At 35.8% G+C, this 26,961-nt stretch overlaps 1 protein-coding gene across 2 annotated transcripts; it reads left to right on the top strand.

Annotated features, from left to right (window-relative positions):
* The first annotated feature begins 14,489 nt into the window (after positions 1 to 14,489).
* Positions 14,490 to 25,057, top strand: LOC117343984 (cholecystokinin receptor type A-like). Of its 2 annotated transcripts, none has more exons than XM_033906578.1 (2): positions 14,490 to 14,581; positions 23,474 to 25,057. In XM_033906578.1, the coding sequence occupies exon 2, from the start codon at positions 23,477 to 23,479 to the stop codon at positions 24,728 to 24,730; it is 1,254 nt and encodes a 417-aa protein (XP_033762469.1). In that variant the 5' UTR covers positions 14,490 to 14,581; positions 23,474 to 23,476; the 3' UTR covers positions 24,731 to 25,057. The 2 variants fall into 2 exon arrangements, with proteins under 2 accessions (XP_033762469.1, XP_033762468.1); XM_033906577.1 differs by lacking the exon at positions 14,490 to 14,581 and adding an exon at positions 21,060 to 21,189.
* Positions 25,058 to 26,961: the final 1,904 nt, after the last annotated feature.

Raw genomic sequence — 26,961 nt, 5'->3', positions numbered from 1 at the left:
AAGAATGTTATACAATATTTTTATAAAAGTCAATAACTGTATGTCGGGTTGAGATGTATGGAAACCCTGCCTGCATGAAGTCTGACCTAAGCTTGGAGACGCCGGTCACCGGCAGTAATTTCATGTAGACTATTTTATTAGTCAACAGGAAACACCTGTCCAGATTAAGAAGATAAAACAGGATTATGACGTCTATGTTCCGTATCACCAGAGACCTATATTATAGGTCTCTGGTATCACGAATAAGTATGAAACACGTCTCTCCAGTATAAGATCCTCTCCGAGTAAATCATGTATCTCCATTACACAACCCGCGCTATATTATTACCTGATATGGGGAATTATCTGTGAAATGTCACCAAAACGATACACGTATTGATTCTTTTGACAGAAAAAAATAAATAAATAAAAAATCCGATTATGTCGCATTCGGTATCTTTCTTTCTAGTCAGTGAAGCCAAGCTGTGAAAAAAAAACTAAAAAAAACTTGGCGAATTCCAAAGACACGACAAGAGAAAAAGAGTCGAGAAAAACTGCCAACTGTTTTTATGGGCAATACTTCAGACTTTACTTCAGGATTTACCATTAGCCTTCCGGTAGGAGGTCCGCTCAAAGAGCGTAATGGACTAGTCCAAGCCTCACGTGGTGAGGACATGATTGGCATTAATACTATATGCGTATGTTTTAATCTGTCGTATTGCATGCAATATTTCCGGTGTAACGTTGAAAATGGACCACCGTTGAAAATTGACCCCAGGTCAGTTTTCAGCGTTGAATTTGGACCCTGGGTCAGATTTGAACGTTGAATATCGACCCTGAATGCCGTTGAAAATGGGTCGTGTCGTTGAAAAATGACAGCTTAAAAGGTAAATTCTCAATGGATGGTCTGTAGAAAATTGTTCAACACAAGCTTCACCGAGCTTGGTTGATTGCTACAGTAGTTTCGAGATAGTGAAAATGACGTAAAATTATGTGGTTTGGGTACGATATTCCCTCTAAAATATGACGTCACAATCACCGGAAGGTGGGACAATTTGGGAGAATAAGTGGTACACTCGGAACACCTCGGCCGATTCTCTACGGTCATCTAACCGTTAGATGACCGTAGAGAATCGGCCGAGGTGTTCCGAGTGTAATTGTACCACATTTTCACAATCTCGGAACTCCCGGATTGTTTGCGGTAAACTCATGTTGTTTATGACCTCGGAGCCATATAATTGGTCCTCACACTTCCTGTTGTATACGTCAACAATATTCAAATGACGTCACGTTGTCGTTTCCTAAAACATGCCATTCGATCAGTACAGACTTCTGCAATCTTTAATAGTCCTATGTGGCCCTCTCATTCGTTATTTCCATATTTACTAGTTTATTCAACATTTTCTTAATTTAGATGTTTTTTATATCAGAAATTCGATTTTTTTTTTATATCACAAATCAAGAACTCATTTTGATTTCTTAATATCAGATAACAATTGCTTGATATCAGAATATCAATTTTTCATGTAAAAAAAATATTACATGTATCTGATATCAGAAAATATTTTTGATAACAGAAATGGTAATGCATATACTTTGGTCTATCCTGAGACCAGACATAACATTGAAAATATGAAACCGAGATATGGAGCTATATCAATTTACTTATACATGTAGGGATCTGTTTTCAACATTGAGTATGAGACCAGCTACATGTACTAAAGAGATGTCTATGATCTACTTGGCACTTGGTCGATGTGATCTACTTGGGGACATTACGGCCATGATTTACTCAAAGTCCATTTTCAAAGTTACACCGGCGAAGGGGATTTCTTACAAATCAACATATCAATGGGCCGACTTATCTTCGAGGTTTGACTCCGAGCCTTGACGGAGATATTGCGACTAAAAAACAAACACCAATGAAAATAGAGGAAAAAAAAACATTGTATAAGATTGACTAATGGCAAATCTCATTACAAAGATCAGTACTGTACGTTTACTGATCATTGACGTGTGGAGTATTTTGATGAATGAACTTTTAAAGAATATGTATTAAACAATAATAAAAATAGTGTATTTATCTAAAGTAATCTTTGGTAATTACAAAAAAATGAAATATTACACACTATGTCATCGATAATTTGGTGTCTTTCACCCACACATTCACGAAATCGTACCTAAATATTAGCCACACTATTGAATTATATTCATAACAAAAGACAATTAGATGTCTTCTAAATGTTGCTGTCACGGAAGGGAAATAGGAAGATCTTGGAACTGAATACATTTCACCGCCGTGTGTATCAGTGAAAATTACATCACGCCGTCTGGTTTGACGTCCTTATCTTAGAGTTGTCTTGTAGTATTATTTTGATGCAAAGCTTGTCCCATTTTTAGTTTTCCCTCACGTCATGATCTCATTAGATGTCTCCTAAATGTTGCTGTCATGGAAAGGAAAGATAGAGATCGTAGGACTGAATACACTTGACATCCGTGTGTATCAGTGGAAATTACACCACGCCGTCTGTTTTGATGTCCTTATCTTAGAGTTGTCTTGTAGTATTATTTTGATGCAAAGCTTGTCTTCTTTTTCAGTTTCCCTCACGTCATGATTTCATTTGGAAATATTATATTACCTTATACGATATTACGTCAGACGTGTTTCATGCTTGTTAATATGCCTAGTGGTAAAGTTGTCAGCATCTTTATTTCCATTAAGTCGTCGATGAAGCAGAAGACGGTCACTCTTCCGGGGCACCTGGTCTTATTCTCCTGATACCGTATTAGGAATATGTATGTTTGTTTAAATCTTGTCCCCGAATATAAGTTTTGAGTTTTACGGTTTAAGTATTGTGCCAGTATGCTTTGTTGATTTTGACAAGTGTATAGTTTTACTCTATTTACATTTCCCCGTTCGCTGACGTTGTTGAGTTTTATCCCGATTTAATTGATTTGCCGTCATTATGACGTCATGACGTATTTGTCCTTTTCGTTTGACGCCGTACTTCGGGTTCCTTGTGTTTACGTCAGGAAATATTTCCCCCTTCTTTCTGACGCCGTTCTTCGTTTTCCTTGTGACGACATCATGACTTTATTGTCCCTTCTGTCTGACGCCGTACTTCGTTTTCCTTGTGATGACGTCATGACTTTATTGTCCCTTCTGTCTGACGCCGTACTTCGTTTTCCTTGTGATGACGTCACGACGTATTTGGACTTTTTTTGCTTGACGCCCTTCTTTAATTTTCTTTAGTTGACGTCATGACCTGGTGTTGATATTAAAACCTTTTTTCCGCCTATATAATAGTTCGTCAGCTGAAAAGCCGCAAAGCCGTAATAGCGGACTAAAACTGTCAGGTAAATAAACTATATCATATTCATTTACAGACAATAATACTTTGTTGCCAATGATCGATAGATTAAAACGAATGGAGAAAAAAAATCTTCACTACTTTTGATGAATCATACATGCTGAATGATATTGGAATGGTAATGGTTATATACATGTTCATCACTCTGTGTCAGAGAGCAGCACCAAGAGAAAACAATATACAGGAAATATTTAACAGGAAAACAAAGGGGAAAACTGCAGACAATTTGTCGGTAAAATACCGAAGTCACCTTTCCTCTTGAGAATTCTCCTCGTTAATTCTGTATTCACATCTGAAGAGTTCTGAATTATTCATCCACAGTGTTAATACCGACATGTATACACGCGACACAATCCAACACGGTTGCCTTTGGCGACGCTGTCCTTTATCAAACACATTCGGTGTATATTTTAATGCAATACGCCTTATGACATTTAAAATGACAAAACAAAATAGGTATCATCTATTTCGGAATTGAATTGATGAATAAACTCTATCAAACCTTATCGCCATGATCCAATATCCAACAAATGTGAAAGAAAAACAATCACTCCAAAACCTAATGGTATTGCTATTTAATATAAGATGTTTTACCAAAAAACGTCTGACAATTGTAAATTCTATTACTCAAAACATCTGACAATTATAGACTCTTTCATTTGAAACTTCTGACAAACTCCAACATCAGCTCTATAAAATTACACCTAGAAGTGCAACTAAGCATTACATATTCGAGTTATCTCCCCTCAATCACTTCTTATGAATTGTCGCACCGATCAGAGTGTAAATAATCATACATAACTTTATACAGTGACCTAGATAAATGTTTGGATAAAATTGACTTGAATATCACTCTCTGTATATAGTCCAAAATGGGTTATTGCCCTTCTTAACCGATAAAATGTTGTAATTTGGGAGAGAAACCAAATATTACCGATAAATATTGTAATTTGGGAGAGAAACCACATCTAACAGATAAAATGTTGTAATTTGGGGAGAGAAACCACATGTAACCGATAAAATGTTGTAATTTGGGGAGAGAAACCACATGTAACCGATAAAATGTTGTAATTTGGGGAGAGAAACCAAATGTAACCGATAAAATGTTGTAATTTGGGGAGAGAAACCAAATGTAACCGATAAAATGTTGTAATTTGGGGAGAGTAACCAAATGTAACCGATAAAATGTTGTAATTTGGGGAGAGAAACCACATTTAACCGATAAAATGTTGTAATTTGGGGAGAGAAACCAAATGTAACCGATAAAATGTTGTAATTTGGGGAGAGTAACCAAATGTAACCGATAAAATGTTGTAATTTGGGGAGAGAAACCACATGTAACCGATAAAATGTTGTAATTTGGGGAGAGAAACCGCATGTAACCGATAAAATGTTGTAATTTGGGATAGAAACCACATGTAACCGATAAAATGTTGTAATTTGGGAGAGAAACCACATTTAACCGATAAAATGTTGTAATTTGGGGAGAAAACCACATGTAACCGATAAAATGTTGTAATTTGGGGAGAGAAACCACATTTAACCGATAAAATGTTGTAATGTGGGGAGAGTAACCACATGTAACCGATAAAATGTTGTAATTTGGGGAGAGAAACCAAATGTAACCGATAAAATGTTGTAATTTGGGGAGAGAAACCACATGTAACCGATAAAATGTTGTAATTTGGGGAGAGAAACCAAATGTAACCGATAAAATGTTGTAATTTGGGGAGAGAAACCACATTTAACCGATAAAATGTTGTAATTTGGGGAGAGAAACCACATGTAACCGATAAATATTGTAATTTGGGATAGAAACCACATCTAACCGATAAAATGTTGTAATTTGGGGAGAGAAACCACATCTAACCGATAAAATGTTGTAATTTGGGGAGAGAAACCAAATGTAACCGATAAAATGTTGTAATTTGGGGAGAGAAACCACATGTAACCGATAAAATGTTGTAATTTGGGGAGAGAAACCACATGTAACCGATAAAATGTTGTAATTTGGGGAGAGAAACCACATGTTTGACAGAGTTCGGCATAACAATATAAACGTATACATAGGAATAATGTTTTGTAAAAATACATGCGAGTTGTCTATCTTACGTCAAACAAATAAACATTAAGGTAATTTCAATAGTTTGACCATGAAAAAAAAAAAAAAAAAAACAGAAAAAAAAGAAAAGAAAAGAAAACAACTAAAAACAAAAAAAACAAGCAAACAAATTTGTTTTCAATTTGGGTTTCTGTAGTTATTCAATATTAGATGCGTGAGTAAGGTCCAGCATCTAATATTGAATAACTTCCATTTAACTAATAAACCAAACAATTGTTGGTATACAAATCAATACTATTACATAACCCTGAACTGAACATATTATTGAATTTTAATGCCATTAGTACAGATTTATTCACAGCAAAATTAACCAATTCTGTTCGGATAGTATCTCCTTGCGTGTCTAAAGCTCAGGGCCAACATTGTAATACTCGGAGTCTATGGAAATCTTTACAGAGTCTGTTCAGTGGTGTCTTGTGATCTATCTTCATATGGCCTAACTGTTTTGACAGTAAACCACGACAAAAGGAAATTGGTTCCCTGCAACAACAACAGAGAACAGCGATATAATATTGAGACCATAATTCAAACTCAAAGTCGATTTACGAGAGTAAAATAGGGAGAGAAAATAAAGATCTGCATGAAGACCATTGAAAACGTAACAGGAGAATAGGACCAAGTGATCCGAGAGTGTAAGCGTCTTCTTCATCGACGACACCCGCCATATAAATCTAGGTCAAATCGAGGACACCCGCCATATAAATCTAGGTCAAATCGAAGACATCCGCCATATAAATCTAGGTCAAATCGAGGACACCCGCCATATAAATCTAGGTCAAATCGAGGACATCCGCCATATAAATCTAGGTCAAATCGAAGACACCCGCCATATAAATCTAGGTCAAATCGAGGACACCCGTCATATAAATCTAGGTCACGACGACACCCGTCATATAAATCTAGGTCAAATCGACGACACCCGCCATATAAATCTAGGTCACGACGACACCCGTCATATAAATCTATGTCAAATCGACGACACCCGTCATACAAATCTAGGTCAAATCGACGACACCCGTCATACAAATCTAGGTCAAATCGAGGACACCCACCATACCAATCTAGGTCACGACGACGTCCGCCATACAAATCTATGTCAAATCGAGGACACCCACCATACCAATCTAGGTCACGACGACGTCCGCCATATAAATCTAGGTCAAATCGAGGACAACGGCCATATAAATCTAGGTCAAATCGACGACACCCGTCATACCAATCTAGGTCACGACGACGTCCGCCATATAAATCTAAGTCAACTCGAACACCCGTATTTTATTTTTTCTTCCGTCAGAAGTCGACAATTGTCACGGAAATCGTGATAATGGGAACAAGTCCGTAAATATCGGAAAACTATAACATAATATTGTTTAACGAAAGGAATAAAGAAACTGACAGTGTCAACGAACCATTGATATTTATTTAATACTATACGGTATTTAATTAACGGGTTTTCAGAGTAATATTCCCTGTTATATAAAAAGTTGATAACTTCTCTCAAACGGATAATTTCTTAAATTTCATTGGTAAAACTGTAATGAAAGGAAATAAGAATATTTCCAAATTACATAATTATGGCGACCATAAAGTGTTCCCGGAGATTTTATTAACCTGCATCTCTCGAAACAAAGAGTTTAATTTTATTACGCAATTGGAACAAACTTACCCGTACCTGATTTTGTCGATCAACAAAAACACATTAACATCGTAAGGCGATAAATGCGCTGTGTTAAGAATTATGTGCTGGTTAAGATCTGATATGTACATGTTGTCCTTGTAGTCGCTGTATCAGGGATTCTGGAGACACATACATTGATGAGGCATGAGACTCAGAGGAGCCCTATCTATTTACATCATGAATTTGATTCCAGGAAGGTTGAATGTTTAGACATTAGATAATAGTCGTAATGTCTTTACCACTACTGACGAGCCCTTAACGTACGAGACAGCTGTTTAATGGGGTTTCATGAATTCTTTATTCTACTATAATTATGTATCTCTCAATTGGTTTTAAAATGTGTTGATATATTTTTGTTTTTTTTGATACAATGCTTTCAGTGATAGAACGATTACCAAGCTTTTGGCTCGAAATTTACACCGTACTCTTGGAAATGGATTTACAATTGTTGTAATTATTTTGCAAACTTTCAAGAAAAGCAGCCAAATTATCCATGAAGCTGTGAAGTTTTAGATATTGCCAGAGAACGAAAAAAATGCAGCCAGGGTATTGCAAACATGCTGTATACAAAATGTCGAAGATATGAGATAACTTTCTTCACTGACCAGGTGTTTAATGTATTAACTAATAATCAGCTATTTAATGTTTTAAGATGATAGTTTTACTTGTTAATCCGTGGCATCTTTAATGGGATTTTAAAGTTTTACACACGAAACGTGATTAACCAACACACTATACCACAGCTAACACACGATAGAATTTACATCACGTACCGGGTGTAATTACTAACGTCGGGAATATAATATCAAAATGTCCTCGACCCTAATGACTGAGGCGGTAGTTTATGTCTGAATAGATTGTAAGTTTCTATTTATACTCAGTAAAGAGAATCTTGTAATTTCCTCTCCTGTATAAACTCTTCTGAGTCTTAATAATAAGAAAATGATTAAGTCTTTAAGTGTGGCTATAGCTTATTGTAAGACCATTTCTTCCATATTGACGATTTTCTGATGAATGTTTTTAAAAGTTATGATATTTATAGTTAATTATCTAATTATACTACTTTATAGATATGAATGCTACCTATTGAAGGTCACTATGCTTTTAATAATATGGAATTCGGACGACTGGACTTCATCAGTCCGAGTTGTCTCCGGTATCTACTGGCATAACTTAACTGTCTATCTAAGTCTGCCATCAAATACCCACGTTATTCTCACTAAATCAGACATCTTCAATTTATCCGTCAATCATGTAATGAATTAACCGAAAATTCCACGCTAGTCCCAAAGGATTCCGGATAGCAGTCGTTTCCGGTTATTACACTCTCCTCGCGCATTAATACATTAAGATGGGCGATGTGATACGACAGTGAAGTGTCATAAAGCGTCGATGAGGTGATGGACTGCTCACTGTCCATGTATTCTCGCGAGCCAGACGGGACCACAAAGGGATCATTGCGCGGCACTAATCGTTGACTTAAGCCTTCATTAGAGAACCAGACTTGGCCGACCAGAGAACGTGATTCAAGCCGATCATTGATTCCCCGCGGATAAATATGCAGCTTCGAGTTCTCAAGAAATCATTTTAATATACAAATCATATCCACATGACATTCCAGACAAAATGATATTCTGTATCATGTTTTTAAATCTCTGTCCTTCTCTCCTTTTCATTTTTCACAACACCATCCTTTTACATTAATATACACACACCGCGTACAATGGGAGTTGTAATATTTCTCTATACCACCTAATTGGACACCAATAACAGAAGAGCCACATGTATAGATAAAACCATGATTTATGCTTCCAGGCTGTAGTTACAGCTAAACAAGATGTCTCTAATCCTCTCTGATACATTTTACAACACAGTACTCATCGAATAACAGTATTCTGAAGCAGACACATATCGCTTACATTATCAATGTATCCAAATGTTTGGATTTCCAATTAACTACTAGTACAAAAAGAAATGAGAAAACTTTTTTTTTTGTTAAATTAATTTGATAATAAATTTGAGTTTTATATTTGTCAACATAGCCGTCTCAATACCTGAATACGGGTCACAACAAGAGATCAGGAATAACATCAATTAGCATACTAAAAATGTCTTATTGAAACATATAATCAATTTTAAGTACTCTGTTAGGTTTGAAACGCAGTATATCTAAAAATAGAACAACTGACTCAAATAAGACACGAACACCGGACTCTTACAAATGTGATCATGTAGTCATATTTATATTCATAACTCGCACATATGAACCAGTATCATTCATTACAGTTCATTCAATACAGTGACGTCATCGCCATATGCGTGACGGGTGCTTCTAACTTTTTAATAGACTTTTTTTTGTCGGGAATAGAAAAAAATTGTCTAAGAATTTCAGTAAACATCAGAATGAGGGAGTGCGTTGTTGGAGTAATTTCCAGAGTATAGAAAGTGTATTATTTGTGTAAGTAAATTACGTGTGATATTTGTAAGTGATTAACTCCCCTTGTTTGTTGTAGGATTTATTACCACTCTCACACACTTCAGCTCTATCTTCCTTCCCAACACATACAGGAGATTGTACTGATGTCGTATCAAGAACATATCTGATCAAGGAGATTGTGTATTTGTTCTTCGTATCTATAAAATGCCCATTATTTTCAAATTAAGGTTCACATTTCTCTCCAATAAAAAGAAAATTAAAGCCTCGGGACAATTTCATTCCGTCGCACTTTCGCCAGTACAACATCAAAGTTGATCACAGTACACCCGTAAATTAGATAAAAAAAATAATAGCTATCACACAACCCTCACAAATTGATTTTTGAAAAAAAGGGAAACATACTCATTGATAGGCAGCATTGCCCAATGAACAGTGTAAAACCTGGGGTTGTACCTCGCCAAGGGATCAACGGAATAGGAACAATGAATCTAAATAATTGATACCTTTGACCGCCGCATAATGATTACTCCCTTGTCACTTCCGCTATTCTCAAGGCGTCTATCTGCTCTATTCAACAACACTTTTGACGCCACGAGAATCAACATATATCAGTGTTAATATAATGTATTTTATATAAATGATAAATAAGCCATTCTGCCGTACACAATGAGACCGCTGGCACGCGCTAGATCCAGTCTCTAGGTCATGACGTAGACAAAACGCCGAGCGCCTGCTCTTTGGGGAGCGGTTATTGAAACGTATGTCGATGACATGGTGGTATATTTTCGGCTTGTATGTAAATAAAATGGTAATTCATACAATGCCTACTTGACCGAGTGTGTTCCCCAAAATGTGAATCTGAAGTGAATTGTCAGTAACGCTGTAAACGAGAAGCGAAAAAATTAAATTGTAGTTTTGTTTAATTTGGAATATCATGAAACACAGCAAAATCATCTGGGTATATTTGTCTAATTAGATGTCTATATTTATAATGTTTGTAAGGTAATTAAGGACAGGAGATTTCTAAGAGAGAACGACAGATACAAACCCGTTCTTTTTATGTCGTTACAAGAGTTTTTCCCAATGGAGACGAATGGCGATACGACTTAAAATGGTATGTTCATGAAAAAGTCAGAATGCGATCATGAAGATGAAGGGATTCTTAGTTGACAATATATTCATTCTGTTACAAGATCGTCCAAGAACTGATATGTAATGGGAAGGATCAGGGACTTTTATAGGCTGACTTGTTTTTTGTTATCATACCAAGCTTATCAGGTCACGTACAATGCATCCCGATTATCCATGAAGCGTTCTATCTTTATAGCAAGAAAACTGATCATGCCGATCATTTATATACAGTACATCAGAAAGATGAAGTAAAAGGCAACATCTATACAAATAACAAAACGGAATAGTTCTGCACTTGGTTCTCAAAGAATAAACGGAAGGTACCGATTTCCCTATTGACGAGTTTCCATTTCTTAATAGCAACATGCCTGCTTCCCCAACCTACGATATTTATATATCGTTGTTAATATCCGGAATTCATATATTTGATCCTAATATATTTCTGTGATCTCTGTCGACTCCTGGCGGAGATATATTTTGTACTTGTGATTTTGTTGACATCGTTTAGACCTTTTAGGAAAGATGACTTACCTTGATTTGACCTATATTTACATAGCATTGTCATCAATGAAGTAGAGGTAGTCTACACTCTCGGGACACAGATCAATTATAGAGTATACAGCACCCTGTTTCTTATGGGCATTTACTATATAGAACTTGAATCTATTCTTAAGTTTGTTGTTCCTTGACAATTACACTTTCGGCACAGCGATACATTGGGCGTTATGACATTGTGAGTTTGTTGCGAGGATGAACATTTTATGCTGGAGGTTTGTATTTATCATCAACATGTACGACATTTTTTTCTGTACTCTTACATTAAGGTGCTACCCATTTTCGCGTGTCTTTTTGTTTATCACCTAAATAAGTGAGACTGACATCATTGTCACACTTACATTAAGATTAGCCGAAGATTTTCCTGCTTAATCAAACTGTTCGTTTATTCAATATCTAATCATGTGTTGAAGTGAATTATATTTACAGGATTAATGGGCAGCATTTGTCGTACTGGTGTAAAATTCTAAATATAGATATTCTTCTTCTTTCGTATATTGTATTTCTATAATACTAAAGGACCACGTTTCATTAAAGTTTTTATTATGCCTTCCTTTTTAACGCGTTTAACACAATATTAATACATCTATTTTTTTGTTTTGTTTTGACTGTTATAAATGCTTTAAACACGAGTTTTCGTACCTGTTTTATCTAGAGGCCACTAACTTCACAAATTGACGATATTTCCGTATGGTTCAACACGTGCATTATCAAGTTAGTGCATTTCTTTGACACACCTAGCGTTATTTAGTTATTTTGACCGCCTTTCATTAAAACATTGATTTTGTTTCAATGAGATATAATTAAACGAATTATTTCCCTATACGGAATTTTTGAAAACACTATAGATCTAAAAAAAAAAAATACCAGTACAACAACGGACAACACGGCGCCATACGTACGTGACCTTGCCCTTGTGTAGGTTGCATATATCATCAATGTCCCGGATGTAAACGGACGTGCGCACTCAACACTCCGACATCAGACGGTTTGGGGACCCTTTCTGACAATAAAATCTCTCTGTTAAGTGGGCGATCCTTTGTACTAACTTATTTCCTTCCACTATACAGAGCGAGTCCTTTTAGGTCCCTGATATGACTGTCCGGGGCAGGGCTTTGTGGTACCACTAATTGTCGCTTCGTGTCAGAGGTCGATTTGTTTCAAATGAGAATTAAACACTTGGCTTTCAGTGACCCAGATTTCGTCCTCAAAGCTTTTTTTATGGCTCTCATTATCGTCATTTTCCGAACTTCGTTTAGGTACACACCATAGGATATGGTAGTACAACACGAACACACAAGGTATTTTGATTATGATGTTTTCCTTATGACATTATGTTTTTATTTGTTTTTGTTTTGTTTTATTGTTTCTTGTTTATCTGCTTCATGTTTTTTATTTACTATTTTTTGACAATCATGATTCACTTGCTTTGTCTTGCTTCCACTTACCATTTTCGTTTAAAATTTCAAGATTTATCACAGGACATCACGGGAATCTCATTATTTATATTTACCTGTAACCGCTAGAACTTGGTAAGAGCATGAGACCAAAGACAACACAGACTATTCAACATCAGTCGCTTACCTCGATCATAAGTTACAACGTAACCAGAAGGGAAACCTTACAAGTATTATGTATGATAAGCCGGATGATTTCAATTTTCTAATTGCTAAGTTTCATTTTCTAGATAGCAACATCCCTGTCCTCCGCACCTACGGTGTTTACATGTCCGAGTTGATGGGAAAGCTCAAAGACTTGTTTCCTTTATCAGATTTTCCTTGACAGATGTCGACAGCTGACGCAGAAATTAGAAACACGAAGTTTTCAGAGATTTATGTCTTTGTAAACCTCAGGAGAGTATAACATCAGGTTCTTATTTGAAAACATTCGATTATATGAAATAAGACATGTTCGATGCTTATTAATATATACATGGGGTTTGTCCTTTTGATTTTGTGACTTAAAACAGATTTGACATAGATGTATATGGCGGGTGTCGTAGTAACCTACATTTGTATGTCGAGTGTCGTCGTGACCTAGATTTGTATGGCGGGTGTGGTCGTGACCTAGATTTGTATGACGGGTGTGGTCGTGACCTAGATTTGTATGGCCTGTGTCATCGTGACCTAGATTTGTATGGCGGGTGTCGTGGTGGCCTAGATTTGTATGGCGGGTGTCGTGGCCTAGATTTGTATGGCTTGTGTCATCGTGACCTAGATTTGTATGGCGGGTGTCGTCAATGAAGTAGAAGACGCGTACTGTACCAGAACATATAGTCTTATTTCCCTTGAACTTCTGTAAATGTCTCCATGCACTTCGTTTATATTTTGCCCTCGTCCTGTTATAACTTTAAACGTACTAAGTTCGGCGTGCTCAAATTTCAACGCAAAAAGAAATTAAATCAGATCAGTGGGATGATAAATTAGCGCACCAACAATGGTTACCATAGAAACACTGTATATAAACTAATAATAGTGCAATTAAAATTGAGCGAAATTATTTCAGCGCAAAAATCGCTAAAATAAGATTACCACTAAAATAAGATTACCACTAAAATAAGATCCACTAAAATAAGATACCACTACAATAAGATACCACTAAAATAAGATTACCACTAAAATAAGATTACCACTAACATAAGATTACCACTAAAATAAGATTATCACTAAAATAAGATTACCACTAAAATAAGATTACCACTAACATAAGATTACAGCTAAAATAAGATTACAGCTAAAATAAGATTACCGCTAAAACATGTACGTTTGCAGTATTGTAGATATGTAGAGTGTAGTATCTAAATAAGATAACCCCTAAAATAAGATTACCGCTAAAATAAGATTACCACTAACATAAGATTACAGCTAAAATAAGATTACCGCTAAAACATTTACGTTTGCAGTATTGTAGATATGTAGAGTGTAGTATGTGTGGTAGGGTATGGATCGACATAGTCGTTATGTACAATATCGATAGAGATTGGTGGTAGGGTACAGGACCAAAGGAGAATACCGAAATATCAACGGAATCGCAATTCTTACTAAATATAGATAAACGAGGGTAAATTAATAGACCGGTCACCACTGTGTTCCCCAGAATAAGGTTACGGTGAACTATCATACCGGATGGTTTGTGGCCTACCCCTAACTTCCGTGCACGCCAGCGAGTAACAGTTGATCCTTTGTTGGCGTGTCACCACCTCTGACCTCAGTAAATGACAATGATACACTAAGATTTGTACACCAGGGCTCCAGTCAGTAATCATTAGTATCTACAGGGATTACATGGGGTAAATAATTCACAGAAAGGTAAGTTAATGTAGTCATTAAACATCCTGTAAAAACGCTTATACTCTTAAAGTAATGCTGAATGATAAGTTATCATTGAGCATTATGTGCTCACGTGTCCCTTCGCACGCGCATGGTTACCATGGTTATTTACTACATATATAATGTATATATATATATATAGATGTATTGTAATAATCAACAATTATGTTTTCATACATACAAATGTATATATCGATACGGGTACTTACACATTGTTTGGTTTGGTTTATTTTGTTTAACGTCCTATTAACAGCTAAGGTCATTTAAGGACGGCCTCCCGTGCGTGCGACATGCATGGGTGTAGCGAGTGCTTATGTGTGTTTTGGGAGGCTGCCGTATGTTCGTGTTACACATTGTAAGGACATATAAAGAATAATGGTAGTTTTCCGCGTTCCCTGACATAAGCCACATAAAGCAATAGTCTGAGCTAAAATACAGGTAAAATATCACGTGACTTATTGTAACTCCCAGAGTACCAAATAGTTCACCTTACATAGCTCTTGTCGACGCTGCAATTTGTTTAAATTTTACTTGGAACGGTACGGAGTAAAACGGTTGTTTTACTTTTTTTTTTATCAAAAGGAAAACTTTCTACCTCAACATTTCAAACACAAAATAGTTTATATCAAACTTTTAATGTTGAAAATACATTTCAAATATGCCCAAATAATGAAATAGTATTAAGAAACATACATGTAACAAAATATAAAAAAGAAACGTTTCAGTGATCCGAACTCCAATTAATCAAGTTGCTAAGCGGTTACTCTATAATATCAGCTAAGGACTTGTAGGTAAAACGAAGTTTATATTATAATTAACAGTCTCTAGTTAATGCTAAAATTCATCAACTACGTTTTTTTTTTTAATTTTTCGATACCAGCTCATTGGAGGACCACTTTTTAAGAATAGGATTGTTGTTGTCTTTTGGTACGTTAACTATGATAAGCCATTGTAAAAGTTGGTCCTCCGATGCACTCTATGTCAACAAAATGAATTTAATTGCAAGTGAATTTCACATGGTGTTCACATGGGGTTCACATTAATTTAACATTAGAAAAAATTTCACATTAAAAAGCATAATCTAGTAATCATTGACTTGATACACACCTTTTTAACATATGTATATTATAAACATATGTATATTATAAACATATGTAAATCATAACATAAACATCTTATAAAGAAGCCTTTCAAAAACATTTCGTAAACAAACCAAAAGACATCAAATAAAGTAAACAATAATTTAAGAACATTTTACACACCTTACTTACTTTCAACATCCTCTACCCTCCCTTTCATTCTCATTTTTGTTTCTCTCACTTCACTTCTTTTGTTTCATCTTGTATGATTCCTTCTTACGCTTTCACACACAAGCATTAATATATTTATCTATTCTCCCTTCCTCTCGCATTGTTAACTTCACCCACTTCCCGATAAATAAGCAATGTAAATTGATGATTCTGGTATCTATTATTAATATTCAAGCCACAAACCTGCACATTACGTCAATTGTTGACAATAAATAGTAAAATCCAAAACGAGCAAGACACACGGAGATATCAGTTCAAACTACCGCCATCTTTGATACAAGTGTAAAGGTCAATTTCCTTATAAGGAAATCAAAATAAATTGATGCTAATGAGGTTTCCCGCGAGATTTCAACAGAAAAACAGATTCGGAGTAATATATCTCAGTAAGGAAGGTCAATTCATTCTGAAATTATTTAATTACGCAAAGTAAGATTCGCTTTCTTCACAAGAGTTACAAAACAGAGGTTAAATATCTCTGATTATGTATTTATTTATCGTAGTAGCTTCATCCATATATGGTCACTGGTTCTATATTTGGGTCAGCATCCTCGCGAGAGTTCTTCGAGAAGTAACATGGCGGATCACGGAGACAACTCCAAGCAGTATGATATCAGAATATGCGAAATAAACATTTCCAGATTAGACGGTAGACTAATACATTGCAAAATTGTGTTAGAAATGTTTAATTATACGAACTATTACTCCAAAGTTAAACGATATCCGCTATTTGTAGCATTTTCGAGGTTCACTGTTTTGCTACATTACGAGCAATGGGAGGGAATCGTAGCTCTGTCCTTTTTCAACACATCATCCATGAATCCCCCCAAAAGACTTGAATCCTTTTGAAGTTTGCGTTTATTTTAAACACTCTTGACACATGGCAGTATCATCTACTATCAACTGTTAATTACATGCCAACATGAACAAACACCTGTAGTAAATCAGTAGCAGGCACAACAGTTAGGTGACAGTAAGTGTTGATGGTTTTCTACATAGTACACAGTTCTTATGGTTCCGTATGGTTGAACTGATGTTCAGTTCCGCAGACTTTGAAGATTTCAGGGCCTGAGAAGCAACACTCTGAAAATCTGGTCAGAAATTCGGATCTGCATCATCGGAATAAATATAATTTTGGCACAAAGTGTTAAACTAATAAATCATACATATCATATGAAAAAAGAATAAACGCGAATTTCACGTGAAGGAATTTTGCCTGTGTATGTTTTAGATTTTGTTCTGTTTGTTGTTCAAAAACTTAGTTTTTAACATTTATTTTTTTTATTTTGAAAATGATCGAAACAGGCCAATATACGCCATACCTCTTTGTATACCTGCAAAATATTTGCAAACCAAATGATTATTTAATAAATGTATATACGAACAAAATCACCATGGTAAACAATTGTACTGACATATTACTTGTATAGAATAATGTAACAAGTTATGCTGTTGTATTCATGTAATTAATCAACAGACCTACTTTAAAAAGGATGATGATATTCTCTATATACCATGAATTCCAAATAGCCAATGTTACATATCTTTATATATTAGGTTTGGTATTATTCATGTAACATCACTATCTCACATATATATGTAGATCTATCATTCCATACTGAGCACGGATTATCATTTTCTTCGACATTTATCAACAAAATGTACCCGAACTCAGTTTAGATATAGCTGTGACAAGTTGTTTGCAATTAATATCTTTTTGCTACATAGTAACAATGACTTAAAACAATGACTTAATCATCGAAAACTATAACCATTACGGTCAGCTCACAACAAACGTTAAGATCATGGGAAAGTTTGACATCGGTTTTTGTCATCATTATTCTTATTTCCTTCATTTCTAACAAATACATGTATGAAGAAATACAGAAATAAGGAACAAAACGCGTACATCCAAAACAACATTTAAAGAAAAGAAAATACATTCACGCTAATGATCACACCCTTAATTATATAGTGGCACACACATGGACACCCTCAAACACACGACATACAATAATAGCACGCGTAGCATACCGTCAGGTACTATAAACACAACACAGTAATATAACTGGTACTATTAAAGTTATACTAAGGTGCTTTTTACAATAATAGACAGTGTAATAATCATATTTAAATCACACACTTATATAATAGACATACTTAAACTCCTCATACTACATTATCATAGATCAATATATACAGTAATACCTTTTTCCTATTAAGCAATCTTACAATATTGTAATAAACAGTATTACACACATCACACAACTCATGCAGTACAACATTATATAGTTTTCGTAGTAGTATAAATAGTGTCATGGATGCATACCTCACGATTCGAAATTGAGTAAAACCCATTGCAGGAAGTATATAGTATGTCCTTGATGGCCTCATGGATTCATAACGGAGTAGGCAGCAAGATACATTTTGTATGGCTACAAATGAAAATTAACTTTAAATAAAACCTAACCTGTGATGTCATTTCTCAACATTATATTTCTGCACACATCTACCAAACACGTGTAACTTACTTTGGATTACACTGAGTGGTCGAGAAGGTAAGGAATACAACTTTTAAGACATTTTTTTTATTAGCGTAAATATACATTTGCTATAAGAGTGTAATGCGTTTAATTTCTTTCACATTTATAGTGAATAACACCCGTCGCATTAACATAGGACTTTTGATCTTGCCATGGTCTTGGTAGGAACTAATTGACCTTTGTCCGAATTTGTGTCGAAGTCGTCATTACGATTAGATATTCAAATACAGAATCTAATTGGCATTGTACATCCTTTTCCAAGCTTAAGCATTCGTATGGGTCGGCTTCAAATTCTAACTCTTCTGAATTTCGACATCTTTGGTTCATTGAAGATTCTGAAGAACGAAAAAAATGCATAATATACTTGTAGTTTGGTTGATATAAGACAGATTTAAATGTGTAATCAGCTGATAAGTCGTATTTTAACTTCCCATGGTTGTATACAGAGGCACTAGATATGTCGCCATGTTTGTTCCATTGGTACTTCAATCCACCTTGCTGGCGGCATGGACTACGTTCATAATGAAAATGTTCTGATATCCAGGCAAGGCTAAATGTGTATCAAATATATAAATCCCATTTTCAAATCTATAAATATCACTTTTTACAACAAAGCTTTCTCCACAAATTGAATAAACACTCGCTGCCGCACAGTCATAATGAATATTTTTTTGTTACAGAACTATCTTAATACTCAAAAAGCCCCTAGTCCATGCAGTAGAATAAATGAATTCCAATTAGCGTAATGGTTACCCCGAACATATCGATATCCTTTATATTTCTGTTACATCAACGATGTTTCATATTGTAGTATCGCGATCCAAACTTGTATACTAATTAGCCTTAATTTACAGCTTTCATATTACTTTCTTCTGTAGATTATCTATTTACGATCAATAGCCTGATTCTTACAAAGAAATATTTTCTCGTCACTGGTGCCGATAGGTGTTTTTAAGAGATAAGTACATCTGCACGCAAACAAGTCCTTATGTACTTCCATCCATGCAAAAGAAAACATATTCAATTCATGATTTGAATTACACGAGACATTTCTTATCATAAAACTTTTTTTCTTCGAAACTGACGATGATTCAATAATTTATATTTGGGTGCTATTAGGCTTATATCAATCACTATTGATGGCCCGTATGGAAGCGAGCGAGTGGGTCTTACTGTGGGAGGAAACGGAATGCCAGGTGAAAACCCACGTGGTCGGGAAGGTGACCCCATACCTTTTCACGTCCGGTCCGGGAATCGAATCCCGGTCGTCTAGGTGAAATGAAAGTGTGTTATCACTGTGTCACCTGACCAACTATGGGATGGATTAGCCAGATAAGTAAATAACAACTTTGAATAGACGTGACTTTAAAGTAGAAAGCTGTAGCCAGATACTTAAGTAGAACCAAAATAGGTGTAGGGCACCCATGGTAACGCCTTAGAAATCGTGTTCTCGATTTACTACTAACATAGATGGAAAAAGTAAACCAGTGATGTGAAATGAAATTAGTGTACACACAACTCATTAGTGATTAGCGTATATACATGTACTTCATATACTACAATGTCACATTTGGACAACAGTAAAGGACTTCTAGTCATATGCAATAGCAATTTAGTATTGAGCACCTACTAAATGTATGCTATTGTAAAAAAAAAACCCACTTAAATATTCAAATAATCATTACTGAAGAGAAAGATTTTGTGAAGTGTTAGAATCACTGTCAACGGAGGCACAGTTCTTTCTTGTACTGATATCATCTGCAGTATCAACCATTCAGGTATAGGTGTTTAACGGACATGTGTCCGTAAACAGGTTTTATCCGCGTCCGTCCTTGAGTCCTATCTTATATGATGAGTGTCAATTGAGGGGATCGTCCATTTGAGATTTGTGTCCGTGTCAGAATATCGTCTCTGTGTAATAAGCGTCCTTGTGGGGATCGGCCGTGTGTGAAAAGTGTCCGTGTGGGAATCGTCCGTGAGTGATAAGTGTCCGTCTTGGGATCGTCCTTGTGTGGTAAGTGTCCGTATGGGGATCGTCCGTGCGTGATAAGTGTCCGTGCTGGGATTGTCCGTGTGGGATACGTGTCCGTGTGGGATAAGTGTCCGTGTGGGATAAATGTCCGTGTGGGGATCGTCCGCGTGCGATAAGTGTCTGTGTGGGGATAGGCCGTTCCTGGTGTACATCCCTATGCAGTTGTTGATCGTGTTACTAACGTCGTAAAAGATTTCGCATTTGAATAGAATTGCCATATATCAATATGTCACAATATAGCATCTTAATGCATTAAAACACAATCTATAACACCTGTTGTAAATCTATTACTTTTTAGTGACGTCACTGATACCTGAGTACCTACAGAATCTTACAATGTGTTCAGGTTACCTCCCGGTCTTTTACAACGATACTGTTGTTATTTTGTTTGAATTAAGGTGATATGAGAGCTCTTTAGAGGGGACTTAGGGCAGTGACGTCATTGACTTACCTGTGTGACTATATTATCAGGTATTAGGGACATTTATTACCACGGAAGTCAGTTTAATATAAAAGTTGTTTTTGTAAATAAATGTTATCTACGAACCGGAAGTTGGAGGTTTACCCGGTGTATGTGTGCCACACTACGTGAGTGTATCAGATGTGTTTACAGGGACACCGTATATACGACACCTAGTGGTGTGTAGTTTGTTAAAATTGTACTCTACACATAACAGGAGTCGGCCACTAACGTAAACAAATCAGGTAGGTGAAGCTGTTTATTTCGCCATAACTTGTTTAACTTGTATTAACAAATAACTTGTATAACTTATAATTATTCATTTACAACTGCATAATGTACTCGATGGTACAAACTACAACATATATTACAGAATCCTGACAATGTAGTATTTAATGTAATTGGGGTATTTTTACAGATCATATTAAGTCTAGCATAGAAGAACATTACAATGTATATAACTTTTACATAAAGATATGAAATGTACACCGATGTCTATTGGTATATTTGCCTTTCTTTATATTTGTATGTTTCAACAATATTCTACCTACCAGCTCATATTACAAAGTATACATAAATAGGTGTCCTACATTTCTTACTGTATATTTTATGTATACCTGTGTAAGTTTCACCTGTCGAGTGTTGTGTGTTACAAATGTAGACGTCAGGGTTGAGCGTTTCGACATTGGGTAACAAAAGTTATTAAAGAAATCTCCGATCAACTGTGCTCATTACATGTACACGCATTCTTATACAGTAATAATGTGCTTACTTGATATGATGTTTCATGCTAGAACTATTAAAAAAATAATTCATTTTAGTAATATTCCCTACGCCAGAAAGTATTATATATGTATGTGCCTCGTTTAATATTCAACAAATACTACTATGCCCGCATTTGAGCTCGTATAACCTGCCCCCGAGTGGACATGCATCGTACCATTGGGCTTAAGGCATGTCACCTAAAATGATTTTACTCTCCTAGAAAAAAATGTATGTTACAATAGGTATTATTTTGACAGACTTTACTTATATAAATGCTGTGGTAAGTACCCCAATGCATACGTTTGGTGGTATAAAAGGTGATCGGATGCGCGCAGTGGCACGTATTGCCTGGTGATGGACCGTATATTTATCAGTTTTAAAACATTTTATAAGTGTATGACTGTCGTTCATCCATGAAGTTACATACATCCTGAATACACACGTAATGTGTATATCCTTCTATAAACATATTTGTACGTCATTGGAGCGTATCATCGCAGGGGAGAGACATTTAACTTTCGCTGATTTAATCTTTTCTAAATGAAATATTTGTGTGATAGTTGTGTATATTGTACAAATATCTGGCATGATGTATCGGAGACAAAAAAAATCGGCCTTAGTCATATGTGTGATTGTATACTGTCTCCTATGTCACGGGATACGGTCACTTGGAATGTGGGGACCTACCTTGTGGCATGTGTAACAATAAACTTGTGTATCATCGGGTCAGAGGTCAAACCGGAAGTACGAATCACTTCCGGTAGATGATCCGATTCCCAGTAATTATCGAGTGATACAAATGTTTTTTGTTTAAAATATCACGAAAAGATATTAACGTCTACGCTAAATATTTCAACAAGATTAACGGTATCAGTGTGTGTGATAGTTTTTGGAATGTTGATAAAAAAGAGAGATCTAGGATCGGCATTCACAATATAGAAATATATCTAATTAACAAAAAAACGTACCGTAACACAAGCGCGAAAGTCACATATCTGATATAGAGGCGGAGTAAGGCGGAGTAAGATTGAACTTCTTTGGGGATGCCTTTAGGTTTTTTTTTTTACTTATATCTATAGATAAAAAGAGATCAAACTTTTGCAGGATGGTAGTACTTAACGTAAGGTATGTTAATTAGGTAGTGTATAAAAATAAACAATGGCCTATTGTTGTTTTCAATTGACCTTAATTAATATTTGTCGGAGATGAAGCGCTTCCTGTTTTTGTACACATTTTTACAAAACTTATGGTTAATATCAGATACGTGTATAACGAGTGTAAATTTTGTGACCTAACTGACATTAATCTGGACGGTGTCGATGACGTTGAAGACACTACACGATACGTTGAGATTCTGGGTTTTGATAGTTTTGCGTCCTATTTTGAACAAAGAAGAATAATACGGCATGTAAACGAAAAACATATATTCCAGAATTTGTCGCAGGAGGCACGTGTTCCTGAAATGATACTAAGAATTTAGATTTAAAAAACAAAACAACAACAACAACAACAACAACAACAATAACAACAACAACAACACATTTTTAGATCGTTCTGTGTGGTGTACATGATGTAATGATGTATCGTGTATTTGGCACAGTATCAAATCTGCCAAGTTCAGGGCAATACCATGTAAGGTTTAGTTTCCTAGTTTAGTTCTACGGTAACTGCTTGACGTACTCTCTTTTCAGAATGCACTACTGACACACATCATTATCAATAAGTATTTATATACTAAGTTTTCATTTCTGGTCTCTGTTTCAGAGGATGTCAGGAACCTACAACACAAACATGACTCCCGCTGAATTGATGACAGGATCTGATATCGTTGACATTGACCTCAATGCGTCCGTTTCCATTGACGACCTGAACCACGAGGAGGTGATGGAGAGGATTGGCGCGATCATATTCGTTGGATTCCTGTCCCTTGTTGGAATTGTGGGAAATCTACACGTGTTGTATATATATGGAACGAAATTTAAGAGGACTAATCAAAGGATTTTTATTTTATTTCTCGGCTACCTGGACCTGTTTACATGTTTAGTGGGAATGCCTTTCATCATCTCAGATTTACTTCTGCCACTTAAATTTACATCAGGCATTGCATGCAAAGTACTACGATGTACAAACTATTTCACTGGCGGAAGTTCAGCCTTTCTCCTTGTGGTCATAGCTGTGGAGCGCTATAGGAAAATTTGTCATCCTCTGGAATCGCAGATGACGATAAAAGGTGCTAAAGTAACAAGCTTTTTGGCCCTACTTTTAGCACTTTTCTTGTCATGGCCGGCAGCCATTTTGTATGGCTTCAGTACGATTGACACCGGCTATCCCAACATAACAGGGGCGGCCTGCTACGTTGATGACGCGTTCATCAAGACAAAATATACTACATTCTACAATGCTGTCATCGTTCTTATCATTATCATCGCCAATATCGTTCTCATCGTATTGTATATTAAGGTAGTACGTCGAATCTACCAGCAGAAGGCGTTTAGATCGGAAAACAAGTCACACTTCTCTAGGGCAAGAAAAAAGAGTTTCGAACCTGGCCAAACATGTAAGGTGGTAACGAACTCTGAATTCCAATTCTGTAGCATGGATATGTTGAAGGCCAGTCAGGAGGATATGACAACCTGTAGCGGTCTGGACGAATCAATGGATGGCCTGGACGACAGCTCTGAGAACAGCAAACATGGTAACAAGCTCACCAAACCTGGAAACAGGAAGAAAAGCAAAAAGGTGAGCCATAGAAGCGCCCGAGTGACCATGATGTTATTCGTTATAACTGTGGTGTACTTTGTAAGCTTTCTGCCACACTTGGTATTAAAGATCCTCGCCGACGCCAAAAAAGACTTCTTACCTAATTTAGACTTTACAGGAACATTTCTGTATTATGTATTTCTATATTCCATTTTTATCAACAATATGGCCAATCCTATTATATATGGTTTTTGTGATTCGAAATTCATGGAACATATCCGGACGATATATCAGCGACCCTGTCTGAGTGACAGGAAATAGACATGAAATCCAGAAAGGACATGTTATCACGTTGATAACACGAACCAAGCATAATATACTTGGATTCCATATCCGTAGTCTTCAACTTATGTTTTGACGTCTACTATGCAGGTAATTATAAAGTGTGCATGTTATGCAACGGTGAATCAACCAACGAATTGCTATGCGCAGTAATAGAACTGTAACCGCAACCTGCAACACGCCATTTACTATAGTGCTTTACGATTTGTGTGCGGTAACGACATACAAGAAAGTTACAATCAAGATTATTCCATTGTCTGTTTTCTGTTATAAAGTTATATGTTAAAAATTAAAAGTACAAAATTATGTTTTATTCTGTTGTTTATCGTTCCATCCACGGCGGAGGAATATATGCATTGCAGATAGGATTTCTTTTGTTGCTTTACGTTTACTTGTATGGTACGTACGACCACAGTCGCCTGTCGTGTTGACCTCCGACTGGTATACCCATCACAGAAGAATCAATATTCATAGAGAGCACATAGGTAGGTCTTCCTTTAATGCGAATTCATCAAATTACACATTGGATAATTGACAATATCACGCAAGCTTATTGAAAAAGAAAATTAAGTGATACGATCGCGTTTAACTGACACACTAACCAGACGGAATGTCCTTCGTAAGTCTCGATCCTACTTTCTTGTCTGTAAAATGAATAACATTCTTTTTATATATTTTTTCGTATATGGCTTGAATAGGCTTCAGTATCATATAATGGAATTAAGATTGCGTTTCACAGACTTTCACAGGATTGCAGGTCTCGTGACGTATTTGTAAACTGTTATGGTAATATCTGAACAATGAGCCTGTTATCCGATGGCTTTAGTGTTAAGGTCAGTCTCGGCAGATCATTTTGTCTGCCTATATAAGGAGCCTTATTTAAGTATATATCTGATTCAGACTGCGGCTTGTTTCTGATGTAAGTCACTAGATCTAAATCATAATCAAGCGCACGTGTGGCAATATAATCCTACTTAAATCGTTATGACTCAAGGTTGTTATGTATAGACACCTGACGGACGAGGAGTCGTGGGGCGGATATTGTTGTAGGGCCATCCTCTTATGGAGCCGAGTACCACTTGCTTTACAATGTTGTAGGTAGGGTCATTAGAAAATTACCGTCATAGATAGAGTTCGCGTTATTCACCTACGGAAGTCCTTGAGGGACAAATTTAGTTAACATTTATTATTACTTATTTGTTATTATTTAGCTTTTTTTATAAACTAATTGTTATTTGGTAATTAAGGCAAAACGTGATATTTAAGGTTGTCCAGCGAAATGGACGGTTTCGACTCAAACGTACATGCAAAATTATTCAATTTATACTGTTGGTAAAAGCTAGCATTAATAGATAAACTAATCGATTGGAAGTAAATTATTTTACAGTACAGAGGTAGTCTGCTTAATTAGCATAAACAAACAAGGAATAATTACTAAGAATTTAGAATTTAGAATGAATAATAACAAAAAGTTATATTTGTATTAACAAATAATTATGTATAATACATTAGTATCAATAAGTATTAACAATATGTATTAACAAATAAATAGCAACAGTAAGTATTAACAAATTAGTAACATAAATAATGAAATATTAGTATTGACCATTATACTATAAATCGATCCCAGACAATTGTATAAGGTTCTTGACGGAACTTCACAACAAAACATCAGTACAAAAGAACGGATATTAATAAAATACTTGAATATATAAAAAATATAATCGATAATCATCTTAATATAATACATTAGTATTGATAGTAACTATAACAAATAATGAATAACGAAAAAGTAATAATGAATAAGTGGTAGTTAAAACATTCCCTCCAAGGCTTCTGTAGCTATGAGGGTGTACCATACGGACACAGTAAGGATCTTGTGTCAGGATGTACTAGGATAGAACAGAGGTTGCAGTTGCTATCAGCAAGAACACATTGTTTTCAGCCACGTATTTGTCGTCCTTTTACACTAAGATAGAGTCGAAACACTTTCAGCCAATCAGAACCCCTACTTGCCATGCTTTATGACTTCATATTGTGCCTGAGGATGCCTACTCTATTTGGAATTAACCTATTTCTTTGTGAATGTAAACAGGTCTTATTGAATCTGACATATTGTGGTAGAGCTAACATATAGAGGGCGATATTAGCGAATATATTGAAAGGATGGTTTAATTAGTTAGAGCAGTGACAATGGCCTAATTAGATGT

The sequence above is a fragment of the Pecten maximus genome, chromosome 15 (genome assembly GCF_902652985.1).
Source record: "Pecten maximus chromosome 15, xPecMax1.1, whole genome shotgun sequence".
Classification (NCBI taxonomy): domain Eukaryota; kingdom Metazoa; phylum Mollusca; class Bivalvia; order Pectinida; family Pectinidae; genus Pecten; species Pecten maximus.
The sequence above is the reverse complement of the archived record's forward strand: the minus strand, read 5'-3'. Positions and strand labels throughout refer to the sequence as shown.

What these genes read in the sequence shown, in the direction of transcription:
- LOC117343984 (XM_033906578.1), top strand. Translation starts at nt 23,477, where the DNA reads ATGTCAGGAACCTACAACACAAACATGACTCCCGCTGAATTGATGACA.